The sequence below is a fragment of the Pseudopipra pipra genome, chromosome 7, assembly GCF_036250125.1.
Source record: "Pseudopipra pipra isolate bDixPip1 chromosome 7, bDixPip1.hap1, whole genome shotgun sequence".
NCBI lineage: Eukaryota > Metazoa > Chordata > Aves > Passeriformes > Pipridae > Pseudopipra > Pseudopipra pipra.
The window spans coordinates 39,791,294-39,811,205 of NC_087555.1; the positions used below are offsets into that span (position 1 = coordinate 39,791,294).

Consider the following 19,912-nt stretch of genomic DNA (forward strand, 5'->3'; position numbering starts at 1 on the left):
AACACCCCTGGTTTTTTTCTATAGCGTGTTACCCAGCATCACTGTCGTATATTTTGTGTATCAGAGTCTGAATATAAGGGGTTCAGTTACCTGCATTGAACAGAAGCATCATTCTGGTGTTCTGTATCCCTTGGAATGTCTGCACTGCCTTGTAAGTCAGACTGGAAATGCAGGTTTAGTGTTGAAAGAAGAAAAGCTGGTGTCAAATGGATGGAACACTGGAACCGGTCCTTGACCATCCTGCAAAGCTGTGTACAGTGCTGCAGAGACCTGCACATACAGACTGGGTATGATTAACTGCATTTTATTAGAGAATGGGACTTAAACTTTGAGTTTGGTTTCACTTATCGATACCAAGGTACTAAAGTATTTTAAATCTGCATACACTTATGGGTGTGTATCTAAGGTGATAGTCTCTATAGGAAAATCAAATTGTGTTTGCAGTCAAGTTCAGTCTTAATGTGTAAAAGTTATTCAAGGGGGAAAAAAATTACGAAGAAACATTCTGACCAAAGTTTTTGTTGGTGCTTTGGTTTTGGGTTGGTCTTTTTTAAAGAACACAAAGAGAGAAGTAACAGCTTGGCTTTCATTGTATCAGAATGAGAAATAATGATGATCTTTCTTGGCTTAATATGGAATTTGTCACATCTGAATATCAGAAGAAATCCACTTTGCTGTCTCTGTTTTGCAACTTCCTTTAAGATGAATAGTGCTTGATTCAAGATGGTAACTCTGAATGCAAACAGATGTATTAGTTCTCGTGTGGTCCCATAATAGTGTCCGAGCTGTGGTTGCTGGGATCTCCAGGGTTCTCAGTGCCCAGAGCAGTGCCAGGACTGTGGTTGCTGGGATCTCCAGGGAGGATCTCAGTGCCCAGAGCAGTGCCAGTGCCAGCACTGTGGTTGCTGGGATCTCCAGGGAGGATCTCAGTGCCCAGAGCAGTGCCAGTGCCAGCACTGTGGTTGCTGGGATCTCCAGGGATCTCAGTGCCCAGAGCAGTGCCAGTGCCAGCACTGTGGTTGCTGGGATCTCCAGGGTTCTCAGTGCCCAGAGCAGTGCCAGCACTGTGGTTGCTGGGATCTCCAGGGTTCTCAGTGCCCAGAGCAGTGCCAGGACTGTGGTTGCTGGGATCTCCAGGGAGGATCTCAGTGCCCAGAGCAGTGCCAGTGCCAGCACTGTGGTTGCTGGGATCTCCAGGGAGGATCTCAGTGCCCAGAGCAGTGCCAGTGCCAGCACTGTGGTTGCTGGGGTCTCCAGGGAGGATCTCAGTGCCCAGAGCAGTGCCAGCACTGTGGTTGCTGGGATCTCCAGGGTTCTCAGTGCCCAGAGCAGTGCCAGCACTGTGGTTGCTGGGATCTCCAGGGAGGATCTCAGTGCCCAGAGCAGTGCCAGTGCCAGCACTGTGGTTGCTGGGATCTCCAGGGAGGATCTCAGTGCCCAGAGCAGTGCCAGTGCCAGCACTGTGGTTGCTGGGGTCTCCAGGGAGGATCTCAGTGCCCAGGGTGTCTCTGCACTGCTGCAGCAGTTATGCTCACTCTGAGGTTGCAGTTAGGGCAGCACTGCCTGTAACAGCCTCATACACGAGTGTGCAGTGAAAAGCATTTGTTAGTATTCCCTTGCCTACCCAAGCAATGTTTTTATATTTTATTAGTCTTAGAGAAAAAATGATAATGGAATATTTCTTCATTTTGAAAATGAGGTTAAAACTTCTCCTCCTTTCCATTCATAAAAAGACTATAAAAAGATACGTGGGCTACTACATCATTAAATTCTGATGAAAACTAAAAAGTTAAAATTGTCATTAATAGTGTTACACAAACTTCAGAACTGGAGCCTTACTGTAGAATGTACAGACACATAAAATGAGGGTGAAGGGAGGAAGATGTAAATTGTACTTCACTCTTGGAAGTGATAACATGAAAGCATTAAGAGCCAAACTGTTGCTTTCTGGTATTTTTTCTGTTGATAATAATTATGGACACTGACATGTTCAACACCCTTCCTGTGTGGCAGAAAGCCCAGAACAGAATATTTTCCAGTGCAGTTCTTTACTTTATTAAGCTTGAACAGAAACTACTACACTGTTTGCTGTGGCCCAGCTTCCTTTGGTACAGGAATTGCTGTGAGGTGCAGCAGGTCAGTGTTTGTAAAATAGAGCTGCCACACCCTGACTTAAGTACTTCAGAAGCACTGCAGTGGAAACACAATCCAGGAAAGTCTTTATTATTACTTGTCAAATTGTCCAGATTTTAACTTAGTAGAAACTTTTAAAATTACTATAGTAGTTCCGAAATAGATAAATTTATTGAATAACTTTAAGCTTCCTGCCATAGCAGAGATACAATAGCCATGATTATATAAAAAGTTGCACTCATTAGTCTATGAACCCTGCAACCCACTTCTAAATAAACTCTCCGTTTGTTTCTTTTTTCTATTACGCCAAATTAGTTTAGCAACTGTTTTACCAAACTGGAGTGTGTCCCCTGAACTCCAAGCAGACCCTCATTGAGTCAGGTGTCAGGTGGCTGGGTAAATCTCCCTTGGTTATATTTTAGGAAAGAAATGTTTCAATTCACTCTTAGTGTATAAAATAACAGAACAAGTGTAACCTGTGAGAAATTTAGATTGCTACACCTTTGTACTTTACTGACAAAGCTCAAGTTCCATTTGAGTGTGAAAACACATCCCTCGTTGGTATAAATTCCAGCAGTGCTACCACAAGCCCCACTGGCTCTGGCTAGGGCAGGGGACAGTTCTATCCCCAGACTGAGTTATTTTGTGGGTACACAGGCAGGTGTGCTCTTGGCTCACGGTCAGGGGAGCACTGACTCGTGCTGGTATAACTGGTATCTCTGGTTAGTGACCTGCCGAGCCACTGAGACACTCACAGGTCCATGGGGCCAGCTGGGATTCCCCAAGGGCACTGAGGGAGCTGCAGAGGAGCTGGCCCAGCCACTCGCCAGCATTTATCTTCAGTCCTGGCTCACCAGAGAGCTCCCCAGTGACTGGAGGTGCCACTGTGCTGCCCTTCCACAGGAAGGGCTGGAAGTCTCTTATCCATATTAAAAGTAAATAGAGTATTTTCGTAGTAAAATAACAACTTGTTAAAAATTGTAGGGGCAGCAGCGTAGCAGTAACTTTTTTAGGGGATTAGAATGTAGGGCAGCTAGTTGTCAACTGCTCCTGGCATGTTTGTGGAATCACTGCTGCTTTCCATGTGCGAGCTGTACCCTGCTGGATTTGGAATGAGCTGCTGCTGAACTGTGAAGATTAAATTGGATCATTTGGAATTGTGGATTTCCTGCTTAGCATGTTAGTTTTCAGTGATTGGGCTGAGAGAAAAGGTCTCACAGGAAAAACCACTCATCGATGCAATTTTCAAAAGTAAGTGGAATATGCTGATTTTGATGTCTTTGCTAAGAGAGAAGCACTTGCAGCAGTGGCAGGTTTTGTAGTTTGGTTTAGTTGTTATTGACACCTAGAGATGGACAATCTCTCACCTTTTCTTTTGTTAACCAGTGACAGGGTAAGAATGATTGGATATGCTTTCAGATGGATAATCATAAGTCCTTTGGGTTTCCCTTAGTGTTTTCCTAGAAGTGTTCTACTGTTCAACACTTCAGCAAAATCTTTTCCTTTTGTATAAATGTATTGAACCATATTGTATAAATAGAGAACTTGCAATTTGCTTTTTTTGCTTCTTTATTGTTTAAATACAATTTTTTCATGTAGTTATTGAGATTTTTATAGTTTACAGTTTCTGCTGTTTAGAAGCATTTCTAGTTTCAGTGAGTCAAGTCTGAGAAGCCAACTTCCCAAAGGTTATTTTCTAGGACAAAATATATGCCACTCCTGTCTCAGGTGAAATGACCAGCTCATTTCCTTAACCAAAATTCTCTGTACTCCTTTTTCCATGCGAAGGTCTAGAAGTTAATTCTCTTGTCTCACATGTACTGTTCGGCTTCTGAGGAGAAACTCCCTGGTGGAAGAGCCTGCCCAGAAGTGTGGGTGCCCTTGAAATCCACTGGGGCCCTGCCACCCTTTGTAGCACCCTTAGTGTGGGTAAGCAGGCTGTGTGCTCAGCAGTGGCTGAGCCCCGTGCCCAGCTGGCAGAGCACACTGGGCTCCACACCCATCTCAGCAGCCCCAGCGCTGTCACGAGGCTCCCAGAGGATGTGTCAGAGGCAGCCAGGAATGCCTCCAGTGCCATTCTTCCCTTCTGACACTGCCATCAGTAAGCTTTCTATGAACTGCTGAAAGTCTGATCCCTCGTCAGCTGGAGCAGCACTAAAGTGTTGTACCAGACTAGTGAACAATGCGGGCATAAAAGTATTAAGGGCTTTAATGGTCTGCTGCTGTTGAATGCAGAGTAAGTGTGATCAGCCAGTAATTGTAGCTATGTCATTTCACATCCTGTAATCTGTGATTCTCTGCACTGCCCAATTTTTTATCTTTTGTCTTCTATTTTGGAAGATCCTGAGATACTGAAAGCATGCAAATGCAGTTGTGTGCGTGAGTAAACTTAATTTTTACAGACAATATTGAGGTTGCTCTTATATGGTTAGTTAAAAGTACAGGTTTTTTCTGAAATAGATTCTGGTAGAGAATTTAAATATCAGGTCACTGCAGTATGGCATTCATGTTGGAAAATACAATATGTTTTTAAGTAGTCGCTTGATCTCGCTCCGAATTACAGCAACTTGAAATGTAGCACTCTGCATAGATCAGTGCAGAAGATTAATGTGAAGGAAGGTATAAGTGAACTTAATTTTGTTTGTCCTCTTCTTCATTGCATGTTTGTATCATAAAAATATCTGAAATGTTGTTGCCTTTTCTGTAGCACTGTGTGAACTTTCATAGGTGATGGGAGTTGTGTGGCTCTGCACTGTGTGCGGCAGTGAATGAGAAATAGTAAATGCAAGGTAAAATATTCCTCTCAGATGTGGGCTGCACTTTCTTAGATCAGCAACTTGAGCTATTGAAAGAGTCTTAACTCGATTGTTCAACAGGCAACATTTTTGTGATTAGGAACACACTTCATAGTTCAGCTGACAATTACCTTGGTCGTGTTTCACAGACAGTGACATTTGGTGGTTGAAGCAACTTAGCATATGCCAGTGTTACTGCAGCTTGGAGTACCAGCCCATCCGTGTCCTGTCTTCTGCCACAGCAGCCCCTGACAACTGGCCAAGAGACTGCAAGAGATGCATCTGTCTGTTAGAGACATTGTCTCCCTCAGCTATCCCAGCTGCCCAGTCTGGGTCTGACTAGCCAGGCATGAACCACCAAAAGGAGTCTGTGCCTTCACTGCTTGTGCCATTGCTGCTGATTCTTGCAGACCTGTCACCACAAAATCTTCCATTACCCACCTGGCCCACCCTTTGTTCAAAGTTTCAAGTTATTGGTGTTTTGCCAGGGGTATTCACAACAGGGCGGGAGGAAAGTAATTTTTGATTTTTTAGCATTGTAATCTGGATTCCTCATTCTCATCCATGTTACTGCAGGATGAAAGTTCCTCATTAACAGAAATTAAAAGGGTGAGTCTGCAACATGGTATCATGATGGGATGCAGATAGAAGGCACAGAATTGCCTCTAAACCTTCTTTTATTTATTATCCAAAGCATGCAACAGGAAAACAACAGTCTTCATGGTCAGTCATGCAAACTGCATTCCCATTACTTACCCATTGTCAAATATTTGCTGGCAGTAGCCCAGCCCAGCGTGTTGGTGGTTGTTGTCCCTTGCCAGGGAGCCACCAGCCTGTCAGAGGCACTCAGCTTTCACATGGCAAAAGGATTCAGTTGTCAGGGTTGGTGTAACTGGTCTGGTCTGTACCTTGCGGCAGGGACGTGTCATCTCGAGTCAGGTCTCGGCATCGCTGCCAAGGCATTACCAGGGCACGTGGAGCTCGCCAGGGAAGAGCTCGTGGTCACCTGGGGTGAACACCACAACGTCAACACCCCATGCAGGCTCTGTCCCTCCTCTGAAAGCTTGAGCCTCCAAAAGGAAATGACCCAGCTCTAAAATGTGCTGGGCTCTGGTTCTCACTCCTGGCAGCCTGCGTGCCTGCAGCCGGTGCAGCTGCCTCCCGGAGCAAGCTGCTGTGTGCTTCCTGCTCTGAACCTGCAACTGTGCTTAAAGCTGTCATTTGCTCTAGTTTGGTTTTAAGAATTATGGTCTGTGGTTTTGCGGTGGAATTTAGGTTCTGAGCACAAAACCTGTGTTTTGATAAGATAATTAAGTAGTTACTGCTAAAGGGGTGAATAGAATTACAGGTTAGTTTTTTTTCCCTTGGTGTATATTGGATAGTCTTGGAAAAAAGTGGTTCTGGCCAAGCCAGAGTAGTGTGTCTGTGTGAGGAGATTTGGTTGCTCCTTGGAATGCAGTATGACAGCGTGTTCTGTGACCTGCACCTGTAATTTCAGTATGTGCTTGCCACATGGATATTCTGCTGCAAATGCTAATAAGCTTATTAAGAGTTGTCTTTGAGTCCTATGATGCCATTTTGTCATCAGGCAGTGCTGTAGTAGGCAGTGGGTTGTGATTTGTGCCCAGGGCAGCAGCTCCTCTGTGCTGGGAGCTCCCTGTTTGAGGAGCATGCTCTCCCACTGCTCCCAGAGAGCTGACCAAGGAGACAAATTCCAGGAGATTCCTGCCAGAACCAGTGTGCTGTCTGATAGATACACCCTGTGGGGGGTAGGTCATTCAGAGTGGTATAAAATGTCTTTATAAGGAAGCATAAACTAGGAAGGTGATCGATTTCTAATTGATTTGGACTTAGTTTTCTATAGTAATACTATGATTTAAGCTAAAAGAAAAAAGGCTTAAAGCATTGAGGCATTCCAGCTGTAAACAAGATGGGACCTCTAAAACTATCCCTCTTGTCTATTTATGCAGGTGCTTAATACCTATCACCTCCAGCTGCACGTACCAAATTTAAGAAGACACACACAAAAGTCAGCACTTGTTTCAAAAAGTCTGTAAACTGCTGCTTTCCTGGGCTCCCAGGCTGCCCATGCCAGAACGTACTCACACTACAAAATAGAGATGGCTTGGTTTTTTCTGCTGTGCTTGCACTTACAAAAGCACTTGAGATCTCCCTGAGCATCAGAGTGATTTCAAACTGGCAGATGAGTTGCAGGCCTCTTACCCCTCTGCTGCTCAGTGCACTGTGGGGCTTGTGGGCTTTCTGGTCAACACCAAAATAGAGGGATGAAGAACAGTGGAGGCAGCTGATGCTGTTGGTCCAAACTCAGCAGTGCAAGTGCTTCACAAGTGGCCCAGCAGGACTTGGTGTTTTTTTCTCTTATTTCTCCTTAGCACAGGTTTTGTGATAGAATTGAGTGAGTTTTGCTTTTTGAACATAGTATAAATAAATGAAGTAAAATATATTGCTCTGTTACCCATTTATTCCATTCACCACTCCCACTCTCAAGAAAAGTTGAATTACAGTTCTTTTGTTTTAACTGGCTTTGAAGTTTTGCAGTGTGGGGCAAAAAACAGGGATTTTTACTTAAGTAGGCAATTTGTTACTTTGGATGTTATGCAACAAGGGGTCTTCTAGAATAATGTGTTCACTATTGCTTCTGTATGTAATGAAAAGGCAGATTAATAGAGATTGCTTGAATGGAAGCAGGTAATGGCTAGCATATGTTTTACTTTATTCATCTAATTAAAAGATTGGTAAATAACAATAGGTTCACATTCAGAGTTTGCATCTGTGACATTGCTATTTGAATATTGGTTTAAGATTAAGGAACAGGAAAAAGCTTTAGACATAGGCTAAATGTTTTCTGTTATTTCTGCAAACAAGCAGCACAGTACTGTGTATTTTGAAGGTTTGTGTTTGTTACGTGCTGTACAGTACACCCATCATTTAATCTGGAAGAAGCTTGTCTTGCTGACATTTGCTCCAAAACTTGCAGAGCTTCAGCATCTGAATGGATTTTTTTTGAAATCATGGCATTCTCTGCTAGCATGTGAATGACATTCTGGAGAATCAGCTTTTAGATGGATGTATCATCTATATTCTGACTTAGAATTGGAAAATAAATTATCATTTATGAATTTCTTTGACTTTTTTTGCTTAAGACAAACTGTCTGAGTGAGCTGACTGGAGCCTGTGGACCCTCGTGGTATAACATGAAGCTGTATCAAGCCAAGCACTGGTGTCAACTGGGTCTCTGTGTCATACAAACCTTTGGATATTCTCCACGCTTTCTGTTCCAGTCACAGGCCCATGAGGTTTGTGGTGGTCTGTGGGTTATCATATTTGTGAGGCTCTTCATCTCAGGTCTTGGAATTAAAATGATTCAGCTGTAGAATTCTGTTTAAAAGCAGCTTTAAATAAAATCCGAGTTTAGAACATATGTCTGAAATGCTCTTTCCAATCTGAGCATCCACTGTGCCAAGCTTTTCCAATGCCAGGGCTTGCCAGCAATGCCAGCCTCTCGGCAGGGTGGCCAGGAGGAGGCTGAGGGCCCCGGTTCCCCCCATAACTCCAGTGTATCCTCTGCTCCCCGAGTGGAGCAGCAGCAGGAAAGCACAGTCTGCTCTGTGGGTGCTCCTGTGCGGGGGCAGTGCTGGGAGAGCTCCATGTCCTGAGTGCCAAACCTGGGCTTGTGGCCAGCATTCGGGATGTGAGGGTGTGGTTATTCGGTTTGGTTAGGGAGCTCTCGAAGGGTTTGGAAGTGTCCCCAATCCCTCGTATCCTCTGGGAGGGGCAGGAGGCTCTGTGGAACAGCCCGTGTGGGGAGCGGGGCTCAGACTGTCCAGAGCAGCCTTTTTGGTTCTGCCATCTCATCTGGTCCTTCCGGCAGGAGGGCACCTGCTGATTGCCCTGGCCCTGAGCTGCCTTCCTGAGGAGAGAGGTGCCAGTTAGTCTTCTTTTGCGGGGTTCTTGGAGGGGATCTCCTTGTGTTGTCAGTACTACTTCTGCAAGGTAAATCTTGGGGTTAGAGTGCCTTTTCCCTTCTGTTACTCTGAGTCTCCTGTGGAAGTCCTCAAGGCAGGACCTGGGAGCAGAGGTCCCTGCAGAGTGCTGGGAGCCGTGGAGCACTGCTGAACCACCCTTCATCTTGCTGAAAAGGGAGTGGAAGGAGAGCCATTCATGAGAGGGGGGTGGTTCAGCCCTGTTCTGTGTGAGGGAACAGTTGTCATGAGCTGTGATCCCTGGCACTGTGCGAGGGGGAGAGCTCCTGTGCAGTACCATTACGAGTTACACACAGGGAAAAACCTGGTCAGTAGTTTGAGCTGTCAAATCAAAGGAGTGCTCTGTGCTGTACTGGACCTGTATGTAAGACTTGCTTCATCAGATCATTAAATATTTGTGTTCATCTATTTTTATATAGTGTTGAACAGTTTACAAACTTCAGAGGGTTTACAATATCAGTTTGAAAAATAATGTGATAGAAGCCTTTTCTGTGGTTCATAAACGCTGACTGTGGATGAGAACACCCCCAATATCCCTCGATGTGGCACAGTCTCATTTCAGAGTGCTGTAGGAAATGGTTCCAGGTGTCAGTAACACCCACCCTGTGCAGCACTGGTATCCCCTGTCACCCTCACAAGGTTACATTCCACAAGCCCGTTACAAAGGCTCCGGTTTGGTACCTTTGACCCAGAAATGTGACAAAAGCTGAACTCAGGTGAAATAGCTCATCTGTACCCTCAAGCCAGTTTGAAATGATAAATGTTAAGGTTTCCAAGTACAGAAGTCAGAATGTGGAATAGTTTAGGATTTGAAGGTTTGTGATTGTAAAGGTTAGGATATGGTATTTTCCAGTTTCCTTGTTTATAGATGCAATTGAAGACTGACTTTACAGGCACTGATTTTGTTAGATTGTGGGAACATAGGGAGACACAAAAATTTTAATTGCAGGAGGAATAAAATCCAAAAATGCTTAAACATGTTTTTCTTTTTGTAACAGGTGATAAATCAATATTTGCATGAATCACTGATTTAAGGAACCATTAAATTTCCACTTTATAGTTTATTCCCCTAAGGAAGAGTCAAAACAAAAAAACATGATTGTGATGAATCAGGGATTGTTTCAGAGTTAATCTACACCCATTTTTTAACATCAAGAATGCTTTTCTTTTTATTTTGAAATTTCAGGAGCTCCAATTTCAAAGACTTACCAGAGAACTGGAAGTGGAAAGGCAAATTGTGGCTAATCAGCTAGAGAGATGTAGGCTTGGAGCAGAGTCACCAAGTGTCGCCAGCACAAGGTACAGGTCCTGATGACTTTACTTTCATTTGTCCCATAAGTTAAAGGCTTTTTAGTGGTACTTATGTCCTCTTCATATATTTTCACTGGTAGCTATTCACCTCCATTAACATCCAAAGTATTAAAAAAATGCGGATTTGCTGTGAAGAGTTATGGGACAGTTTCAAGAGGTCTTCTAATAATTGATTACATTTTCAATAGAATGTATGGTGTAAAGCTTTAATTTCTCTCTAAATATGTTAAATTTTACTTTTTAGATTCAGCCCAGGAGAAATAGAGTAGACTTACACATATTTGTGTCAAAGTAATGATGCTAGTTAAATGCAGTAATCCAATTATTTATTTTTTGTCCTAAATTAACTATCCAGTTTCATTCAGCTTTTCTGAAACTGTCAGTCATTACATGTGTTTTCAGGGAACATCTTGCTATAAGTGTGTTTCTGGCATATGTAAATAGTGTGAAACATTCCTCATGTATTTTCTATGCAATGACCATAGCTATGGCAAAGCATTTGTTAGTGTCTCAGGTGTAACGAGTATTCTGATTATTTATTTATTTTAATTCCTCAGCAGTCTTTTTAAGTCTAAATGTGTTTGAGGACTCACTGATCTCAAGCATGTGAAATGAATCAGAAAGCCTTGATAACATGTGTCCTTATGAACCATTTGTACCTGCAGTTTGGGTTCCAGCAGAGCTCCTGCTGGCATGGATTTAGAGTGTGCTCTGAACATTAGTGTTTCTTGCCTTAAGTACTGTTTATTTCTGGATTCCTTCAGCAGTAAACCTGGGTATCATTCTGAAATGTTTCCCTCTGTGGTCATAATAAATATTTCTGCAAATTAAATGGAAAGTTGTTCCTACAAAAACTTAAGAAACAGGAGGCAATTATTTAAAATAGATTTAAAAAATCCAATTTACCAGCTAACAGAGGTGTTTTTATACATCAAACTACTTGAGGTGTGAATGTGATGCTACATTACTTTTGTGCTGAGGGACATGGGCTTAAAGCTTGGTCTGGGCAATATGTCCTGGCACGTGTGTGGTGTTGGTTAATGCTTTGACTTACTCTGTAAGGGGGATATCCCTTTTAAGAGATGTGTGAGAAGCTGGGGAAAACCAGTATATCTGTACTTGAACAGCTTTGATTTCTTCACAGACAGTTGCTTCCAGTGTAGTTAGAAGAATTGTTGAAAGATTTAAGGGAAAACAATCTCTTAGAACAGTTTCACAGCAAACACAAGTACAACAGCAAAATTTAGAGCCATGAGAAGATACCTGCGTTTCCCCAAAGTAGGTGATGTAAATGTTTTGCTAAGGCTGACAAGAAATTAAATAAACATGAAGAGGGCATGGAGAAAACTCTTGGAAATGGAATGCTGTGTTGAGAGATGAGTCATGGGCAGCTCACAGCCTGCTCCCAGAAACAGAGACAACTTGGTTTGGGAGCAAGGTGATGTTTCTCCTGACCAGATGAAAGAGTTACCTGGCAGAGTCTTATATTAAAAACCAAAAACCAAACAACTGCCCCTCCCCATGAAACAATTACAAACCCTAAAAAAGCCAGCAGAACTAAAACATAAGAGTCATACAACTTTTTATTTTTATCCTTTGTTCAAGTTTTCTGTCCCTAAGGAAATCAACAGTGCTTTGTTTCAAAGCCAGTGCTTTAATCTCCTTTATTGTGGTTAAAATGCTTGGGAGCATTCCGTGTCAGAGTCCAGCTGAAGGGTTTGCTGACCTCAGTGGCCAGAGCAGTTCTCTGATTTACCCACTGCTGTCCTGGCCCTGGTGTGGCTCTGCTGCCAGTGATGGGACTGTCACCCCCCAGGGGGCACCTGAGGGACTCCCACCTCACTGCAAGGTTCCTTCTGCTGCTTTTGGTTGTGAGAAATGAGTGTTGCTTTGTACACGTGGACAAAGCAAAGCAAACACAGGTCCCTGTAGGTCAGGCTTGTTGGTCTGTTCCCACCTGTGTTACAAGTGCACAGTAACTGCAGGCAGGGCAGAGGAGCAGCTGATTTGCTGTCCCAAGGGGGGTGTGAAGGATGGGAAGGAGACCTGATCTGTGGATCCTCAGCAGCTGTAGTGTGATGGGTGGAGTAGGAGGCACTCAATCAGCTGCAGCCCTGGAGTCCAATACAGTTTATTCTTGTGTACTTGTAAGTTACTTGCATGTTAAAATTATTTCTTCTCATAATTAATTTTTATAACCGGGTACTGTGCTCAGTACTCTTAAGATATTTCATGGCATCCCATACATTTCAAACTTCTTAAGAACTTGAAATTGCACAATTAGTGTCACATGTGAGTATTAAAGGGCTTTACCAGTGCTGTGCATGACAAGACTGGAGATAACAGAGTGGGGAGTCAGTGTGAGGTTTCAGTTGCCTCCTCTCACTTTTGTTTTGTGCTGTACCACGCACAGGTTTCTGTCGGAAGCCGCTGGGCTGTTCAGCCTCCCCTACAGAGGCAGTACTGCAGCTGCCATTCCCTCTGTGCTGTGGCTGCTCTGCTGGGTTCAGCTCTGGCTGCCAGCTGTGTGGAGCACCCCGTGCTGCAGGGGGACAGCCGTGGGGCTCAGGCAGATGTGTGGCACAGGGGCCGGGGGCCAGCCGTGGTACCAGGGCTCAGCCCGCAGTGCTGAACACACTGGCCTGGCTCTCACAGCTGGCTGGTGCCTTTCCTCAGTTGCTGCTGTGTGGCTCGGGAAGGCTGAGTGGTGTGGGGAACCAAAAGGCTCTTGCTTATCAGTGGGACAGTCCTGCACTGATAACAGCAGCTTGTCACACACACTTCAATGCAAGTGTGTAACTGGCACACCTGACTCTTTGGAATGCAGCCCCTTGGGCAGCACCAGAACTGATAAAGGAGATTTTAGCGCTTCTGACAGTCACTTTGATTAATGATGTGCCTGCCTGAGGTCCTCTGGGTTTTGAAAGATCAAATCTATTTTGTAGCCACAAGGGTGGTTTATTTTCTCTGTGTTTCCCACTGGACTAGAATGTGCAGTTTCTGTAGTAGCAGGCAATATTGCAGAGCAGTTCAGCACAGTGCTGTGCTCTGTGATGGACACTCAAACTGCCAGTGAGGTGCACATGTGCTGCATTTCATGGGCACATGTTTTTCTCACCCAAGCTGTGCCTTCTGTCCCACCTGAGGGGCAGTGCCATGTGGGACACCCCAAACTGTGCCAATCTCCTGCCAGGGCATTTCATAGCAGGCAGGGGCACGTTTGTCCTGACCTGACCACTCTCAGTGAGCTCATCTGGGGTAATTCTCCTCACAGAAACTGGTTTCAGTTTGCTCCGATGATGTGTCAAATGCTTCAGCATTTCTAAGGGTATATTTGAAATTGTTTGCATCATATTCATGTTACCAAACTTTCATGGCAAATTATAAACTCAAAAAAAACTACCTTTAGGATCAGAGTTGGAGTGCTTTTGGGGCATGCTATCTTTTATCTTGCTCCACAGAAAGTTAAAAGTGCTGTCTTCATTTATGTCTGCATCAAAAATGAGTGAACCTTGTGAAGTATTTTGTCATAGTTCCCAAATCCATGTTTTTGTTTCATTTACTCAGGCTGTAAGCCTTTCTGAAATTCCACCAAAGCTTTTGAATGCTGAAAGACTTGAGGAATTTGAAGATTTTAATGCAATTTGCTGATGATCAAATATGAAAAAAAATTGTAGCTTACATATTAGTTGTTCTGGTACTAAGTTGAAAAGTGATGGTTTAACACTGACCTCCACTGCATATGTCAATACTTATCACCTCACCCAGGAGTAGCCTGGGCCACAGAACAGGGCTGTTGTTTTTCCTGTGAATGTCCAGCTCCCACTCAGCAGGGCGGGAGAGGCAGTGACTGTGTTGGCTGAGCTGTGGCTCTCCCGAGGCTGGAGCAGTGAGCCATGGGCTGCAGCAGGTGGATGTGCTGGACCAGGGGGCACACGTTACCTGTCCTCCTCAGGAGGGGCAGTGACCCCCGGGCACCCCCAGCCCCACGTGCAGCAGGGGCTCCAGTGCAGAGCCCTGGCACGGCTGAGTGCAGTCCCTCAACCCTTCCCTTGACTGCCAGTCCCTCAGCCCTTCCCTTGACTGCCAGTCCCTCAGCCCTTCCCTCGACTGCCAGTCCCTCAGCCCTTCCCTTGACTGCCAGTCCCTCAGCCCTTCCCTCAGCTAAGGGAGGCACCAGTCCCAGCCATGGGAAGTGACATCCATCAGGATGAGCGACCACGTCCGGGTGTAGTATCCCAGAGTTCAGTATTGCCGAATTCAGCTTTCTGATGTCAGCCCCAGAGCACAGTGCTTGCCAGGGTCAGCCAGCGAGCCCCAGGCCCTCCTGCTCCTGGTGGCAGCACTGGATAATTTGTGTGGGGAGCATGGGATGGCTGTGGTACCTGGTACAGGGGTAGAGGAATGAGGTGTATTGGTGAAATCAAGAGGATAGCTGTTAGGAAAGTCGAAGACTAAAAAATTGCCTCATTTAGTTCAAATGTTTGTGAAAATGTCTGCTTACCGATATCAATAAGAAAAGCAAAAATATGAAATCTCATTGCACTGATTCTCCTGGTTGCCCATTGCTTGTAATGTGTATTACAAGTTTATAGAGTTGAGTAAATGGCATTTGATTTGAGACATGCCCCTATACCAAGAATTCAGTTACACAAAGCTTTGAGCCTTCGAACTCCATATAGCTGTAAATGCGTAGTTGATGTAGGTATTTAAAATGGAAGATAAAGGACAAGTAAGACAATACATTCAGTCTGAATGGGCACTTGAGCACTGGCTGGCAGCTCCGGGGGAGCAGCGAGCCCGGATCCCTGGGAACAGCCCGGATCCCTGGGAACAGCCCGGATCCCTGGGAACAGCCCGGATCCCTGGGAACAGCCCTTATCCCTGAGAACAGCCTGGATCCCTGAGAACAGCCCAGATCCCTGGGAACAGCCCGGATCCCTGGGAACAGCCCGGATCCCTGAGAACAGCCCTTATCCCTGGGAACAGCCCTTATCCCTGGGAACAGCCTGGATCCCTGAGAACAGCCCGGATCCCTGAGAACAGCCCAGGTCCCTGGGAACAGCCCTTATCCCTGGGAACAGCCCGGATCCCTGAGAACAGCCCGGATCCCTGGGAACAGCCCGGATCCCTGGGAACAGCCCGGATCCCTGAGAACAGCCCAGATCCCTGAGAACAGCCCGGATCCCTGAGAACAGCCCTTATCCCTGGGAACAGCCCGGATCCCTGAGAACAGCCCTTATCCCTGGGAACAGCCCGGATCCCTGGGAACAGCCCGGATCCCTGGGAACAGCCCGGATCCCTGGGAACAGCCCAGATCCCTGGGAACAGCCCGGATCCCTGGGAACAGCCCGGATCCCTGGGAACAGCCCGGATCCCTGAGAACAGCCCGGATCCCTGGGAACAGCCCGGATCCCTGGGAACAGCCCGGATCCCTGAGAACAGCCCGTTCCTGCTGGTGCCTCACAGCACAGATGTATTCCAACGATGGAAGCGTAGCCAAGCAGTGAGCTGAAATGCTACAGAAATATGTGTGAAGTACATACATTTTAAACAGAATTATATTTTTAGCTTTTTACAGCTTTTCACCATTTTATAAATATTTAATAAATAATACTAAATTTTTTTCAGCTGTTGCCTTTTTTTGATGACAACAGCAGTATAGCCAACCAGTGAAGGTAGGCAGTGGAAATCACTGCTTTTCTTTCAAGTGGTGCTGTTTAAAAAGAATTACTGTTCACCTGATGGAGTACTTGCAAATATAATAGGCTTAAACTGTTTCATGTTATGTAATACCTGTGAAAGATGCACTGGGAATTGAACTGTCCAGGCTAGGAACTGGGGAATCATAGTTGTGTTTCTGTAATTTTTGAAAAATAGCACAGTGCTTAATAAAATCAGCCATCTGAAATCAGAATTTCCCTAGATGTCAGTTCCTGAAGCCTTCCTCTCCTGTGCCCGGTCCCGGCCGTGACCTCCACCAGCCACTTCTGCCTTTGCAGGGTGGCACAGCCATGGCACTGAGAGGGATGGAGGCCCCTGCTCCAGCCTGGAGATCCAGAGCTGGAAAGAGTTTGTTTGAGAGCTGCCATGTGAAAATGTAAAATAGTGCTGGAGATCCTTAGTGGGTTTTGTCCATAAATGACTTCCTACAAACCTTTTCCATTTATCAGATTATTATCTGTTCCACCTTGGTAGCTGGTTCAATTCTGTGTCTAAAACAGCTTTGGCAAAGATATGGCAAAGAAAAGGTGTGAAATTAAGAATGGGACAAAACCACAAAAAACCAACCGAATTACAAAAGCACAAATGAAACAAAACCTCAAAACAAGGAAGCAGAAAACAATCCAGATACTTAGGAAATATGAATGAGGAAAAGAATTTAAGGGGTCAAAAAAAAAAGGCATAGATTGATTTCATCAGAGTTTATATGCATGCTCCATCTCCAGTTACCAAATATTCATGTTTCTGTCATAATATTTATCTCTGTCTTCTCTAACTGAAAACTGTATATCACACCAAACTGTTCTGAAAAGAAAATATAATTTCTGCACGTCTACTCTACTAACCTAATTCTTTTTCAAGGATGATAGTGGACTAAAATTAAGCATTTTCTGAAGTGCAGTCCCCCACACATGTGGCCTCTCTGTGGATATCTCACGTGTTATTGTCAGGAAGGGAGGGCACAGCAGCTCAGCATGGGGAGTGCAGTGTGTGACCATGCTGGCTTTTAGTGGAATGAAGTGCACTGGACTTACTGCTCAAAGCTGGAGGACTTGGTAACTTCCAAACATTTCACCTGCAAGGTGACAAAAGCAGGTGATGATGTCAGTAGGTGATGTATGCTGGACTTGTTCCAGAATCCTTTAATAAGAGCCAAGTTAAATGTTTGACTAATTGAAGTGTTGATGAGGCAGCTTTCTGCGTGTGACCTGTGGTCAGAGCAGCCTTTATCATTCCTGCCTCCTGTACCTGTGAAGGAAGTGCCAGTAGCCAGGTGTGCTGGGCAGGGCTGTGTTCAGGTAGCATGACAATTCTAGGGCCAGGGGTCACAGACTGTCAGATGGGCTTTGTGTTTCTTCAATCCAGAGGACCAGAGTATCAATGAGTAAGGTAACAGTAATTAATTGATTAATGACCAGTTGTATGCAAGTCTGCTCAGTGAGGAGTAAGGAATATACTGTAATGTAATGAATTTGTGTAGGTTAACTGACATTCAGAACTCAGCTTTCAATAACAAAATTAATTTCATTTTATACAAATTCTTTTTAATCTAATACCAGTTTGGGTACAAATTTCCTTATGATTTTGTAACAGTAGAAGTATTTTTAAAGATTTCATTAAAACAGTTACAAGGTTCAGTTTGCAAGCAAAAAAGCCAGTAAAGTTGCACAGAATTTCCATTAGTGTGTAGCTACAGTCCCCAGATTACACTAGAGAAATATTCTCGAGTTACTGCACTGATTAGAGTCAATAGCAGTGTACTAGAAACGAGAAGTAGTTTTAGCTTATTTAAACTGGATGAACTTTAGGCCAAGGCTGTGCAGAAATTGAGGTTTGGTGGCCCTGGAATCGGTGGAGCAGCCAGGTGATGGTAGCACAGCTCTGCTGCAGAGTTCAGGTGTCCGTGGGTGCTCCTGCCTTTCTCAGAGCCATCTGCCTCGTGTGCCACGGTCACTGGGCCTGATCTCCTGCAGGGACAGCTGTAATAGCTTCAGAAAGCTCCCTGTGCTCCGTTTATTCCCTCCTGTTAGCTGGAGGCTGTGACCTTCTTCCTGAAACGCCTTAGCAGGCTTGGTCATGCAAAATCTGGGCTTGTTTAAATCCCAATTTAAACTGTACCACTAAAGGTAGTTTAAACTAATCCACCTGCCTGTGCTCTCGAGTGGAGTGGCAGAGCTCCCTTGGGCACAGCAGGTGAGTTTGGGGGAAGGTAGCTGCTGGTGGTGAGGGTGAGCTGGTCAATCCCCCAGGATTGCACTTTTTGCTCCCCCTGATCTGGGATGTAGCTGGGTCTCTGTTCCAACTTGGTGCTCTGGCATCAGGGCGTGTCCCAGCACCACAGAGGGGTCACATCAGGGACTAAGGCTCCTAAATGATTGGTTTCATTTTAGAGAATAAGGATGAACAGCTGTTCATGCTGCTGTGCTGAAGTTTTTTGCAATTGATGGCTGTGGTAGAAAGAAGTGAAATAAAAATCATTTAGAAAGATATAGTCTTATGCAAAATTGCAGTCTCATGCTGATATTTAGACATAATATAATCTGATGGACTTGCCTGTTTTTCCTTTAAATAGCTTTACTTTGGAAAATAGCAACTTAAAATCATTGCAAAAATGATGTAATAGTCAAAGTTTGGTAGTTTATATTAGAGTGAGGAAATACATTTTCCCATAAAAATATGTAGAGTATCTAATGCCAATAACACATGGATGAATTCTGCATTTGTCTGCAAAGGTGGTTATGCAGCAGTACTACTGTGGGCACAGGAAAGCACATGGCTGGGTGGAAGGACAAAATGGGGAAGATAGTTTGATATAAAATCATTACTGGAAAAATGCAGGAGAAATTGAGGTTTATGCTGATATCAAACTTGCTTGGTCTGTGCAATAGTTGTTTGTGAAGGTGTCTCGTTAACCTGGACAGTGTGAGGTCTGGCACCTCCTCGCTCTCAGAGGTGTAGCTGTGACTCAGGTGCTTTGCCTTGTCCCATACAAAGCATCAGACATCTCTGGAGAATTGGAAACTGAAATAACAGTGAAAATAATGAACAGAAACAGACCCCCAGTTCTTCAGCTGCTTTCCATGCAGCAGCCAAATGCTGTGGAGCGGTGGTTCCCAAAGCTCCTTGGCTGGCCCTGCCCTGGGCAGGCAGTGCTCCTGTCCGAGGCCGTGCTCGGGGCTGGGGGTGATGGCACACGCTGGCTGGGCTGGGTTCTGATGGAACCTGGGGCAGGAACTGGGTGTCATAAATCATACTCTCACCTGTCCTGGGGCACACAAGTCATGCTGCTTGGTGCTGTGATACCCAGTAAGTTACGGTGAATAACTCCCACTGCCTAACACAAAATTAAACACAATAACCAGTGCTTCAGTTGTCAGGTGTAAAGCACTGCAGAATGTTATTTACCTGGGCTATTGAACTTTGTCTGCTGGGGTTCTTTGTGCAGTTTCCTGTGCTTTGGTTAAAAACAAAATAAAATAAAAATGAAATCCAAACTAGCCACATGGTTCATTTTTGTAATAATTTTTTTTCTTTCTGCAGCTCTACTGAGAAGTCATTTCCTTGGAGATCCTCAGGTATTATCTTTATGTGTACAATTTGCTTTAAGCCTTAAGCCCAAAAAGCTTTATTTTCTTGGCATTCATTTTGACATGAACGGAATGTTTACCCACAGTGCTACATGTCTTTTCCAAGTATCTTTTCTAAAGTGTGACATTAACATGTTCTTTGTCACACATGAGACACTTGTGTGTTCCTCTGTTACCTAAAAGGTGCTTGAGCTTAGAGATAGTTGCAGGTACTTTTATTGCAGCTTTTTGTGCCCTTATGTTTCTGTGTGAGCTCTGCCTGTAACACAAGGCTTGTCATGTACTGGGTCTCCTTTGCAATGAACTAAAAATTACTTGTGAGTCTTCTCCCTCCAGGTAAGGATCATGAAAAATACTA

General features: G+C 44.6%; 1 protein-coding gene across 11 annotated transcripts in view; it reads left to right on the forward strand.

The window, feature by feature from the left end:
* PKP4 (plakophilin 4) overlaps window positions 1–19,912 on the forward strand; it is a 76,306-nt gene that overhangs the window by 27,642 nt on the left and 28,752 nt on the right. For 8 of the 11 annotated variants that reach the window (XM_064661804.1, XM_064661801.1, XM_064661802.1 and 5 more), the window contains exons 3-4: window positions 10,119–10,231; window positions 19,508–19,542. In XM_064661804.1, coding sequence (XP_064517874.1) covers window positions 10,119–10,231; window positions 19,508–19,542 — 148 coding nt within the window. The remainder of the gene's footprint in view (window positions 1–10,118; window positions 10,232–19,507; window positions 19,543–19,912) is intronic. The other 3 variants (XM_064661810.1, XM_064661807.1, XM_064661809.1) reach the window with 1 other exon arrangement.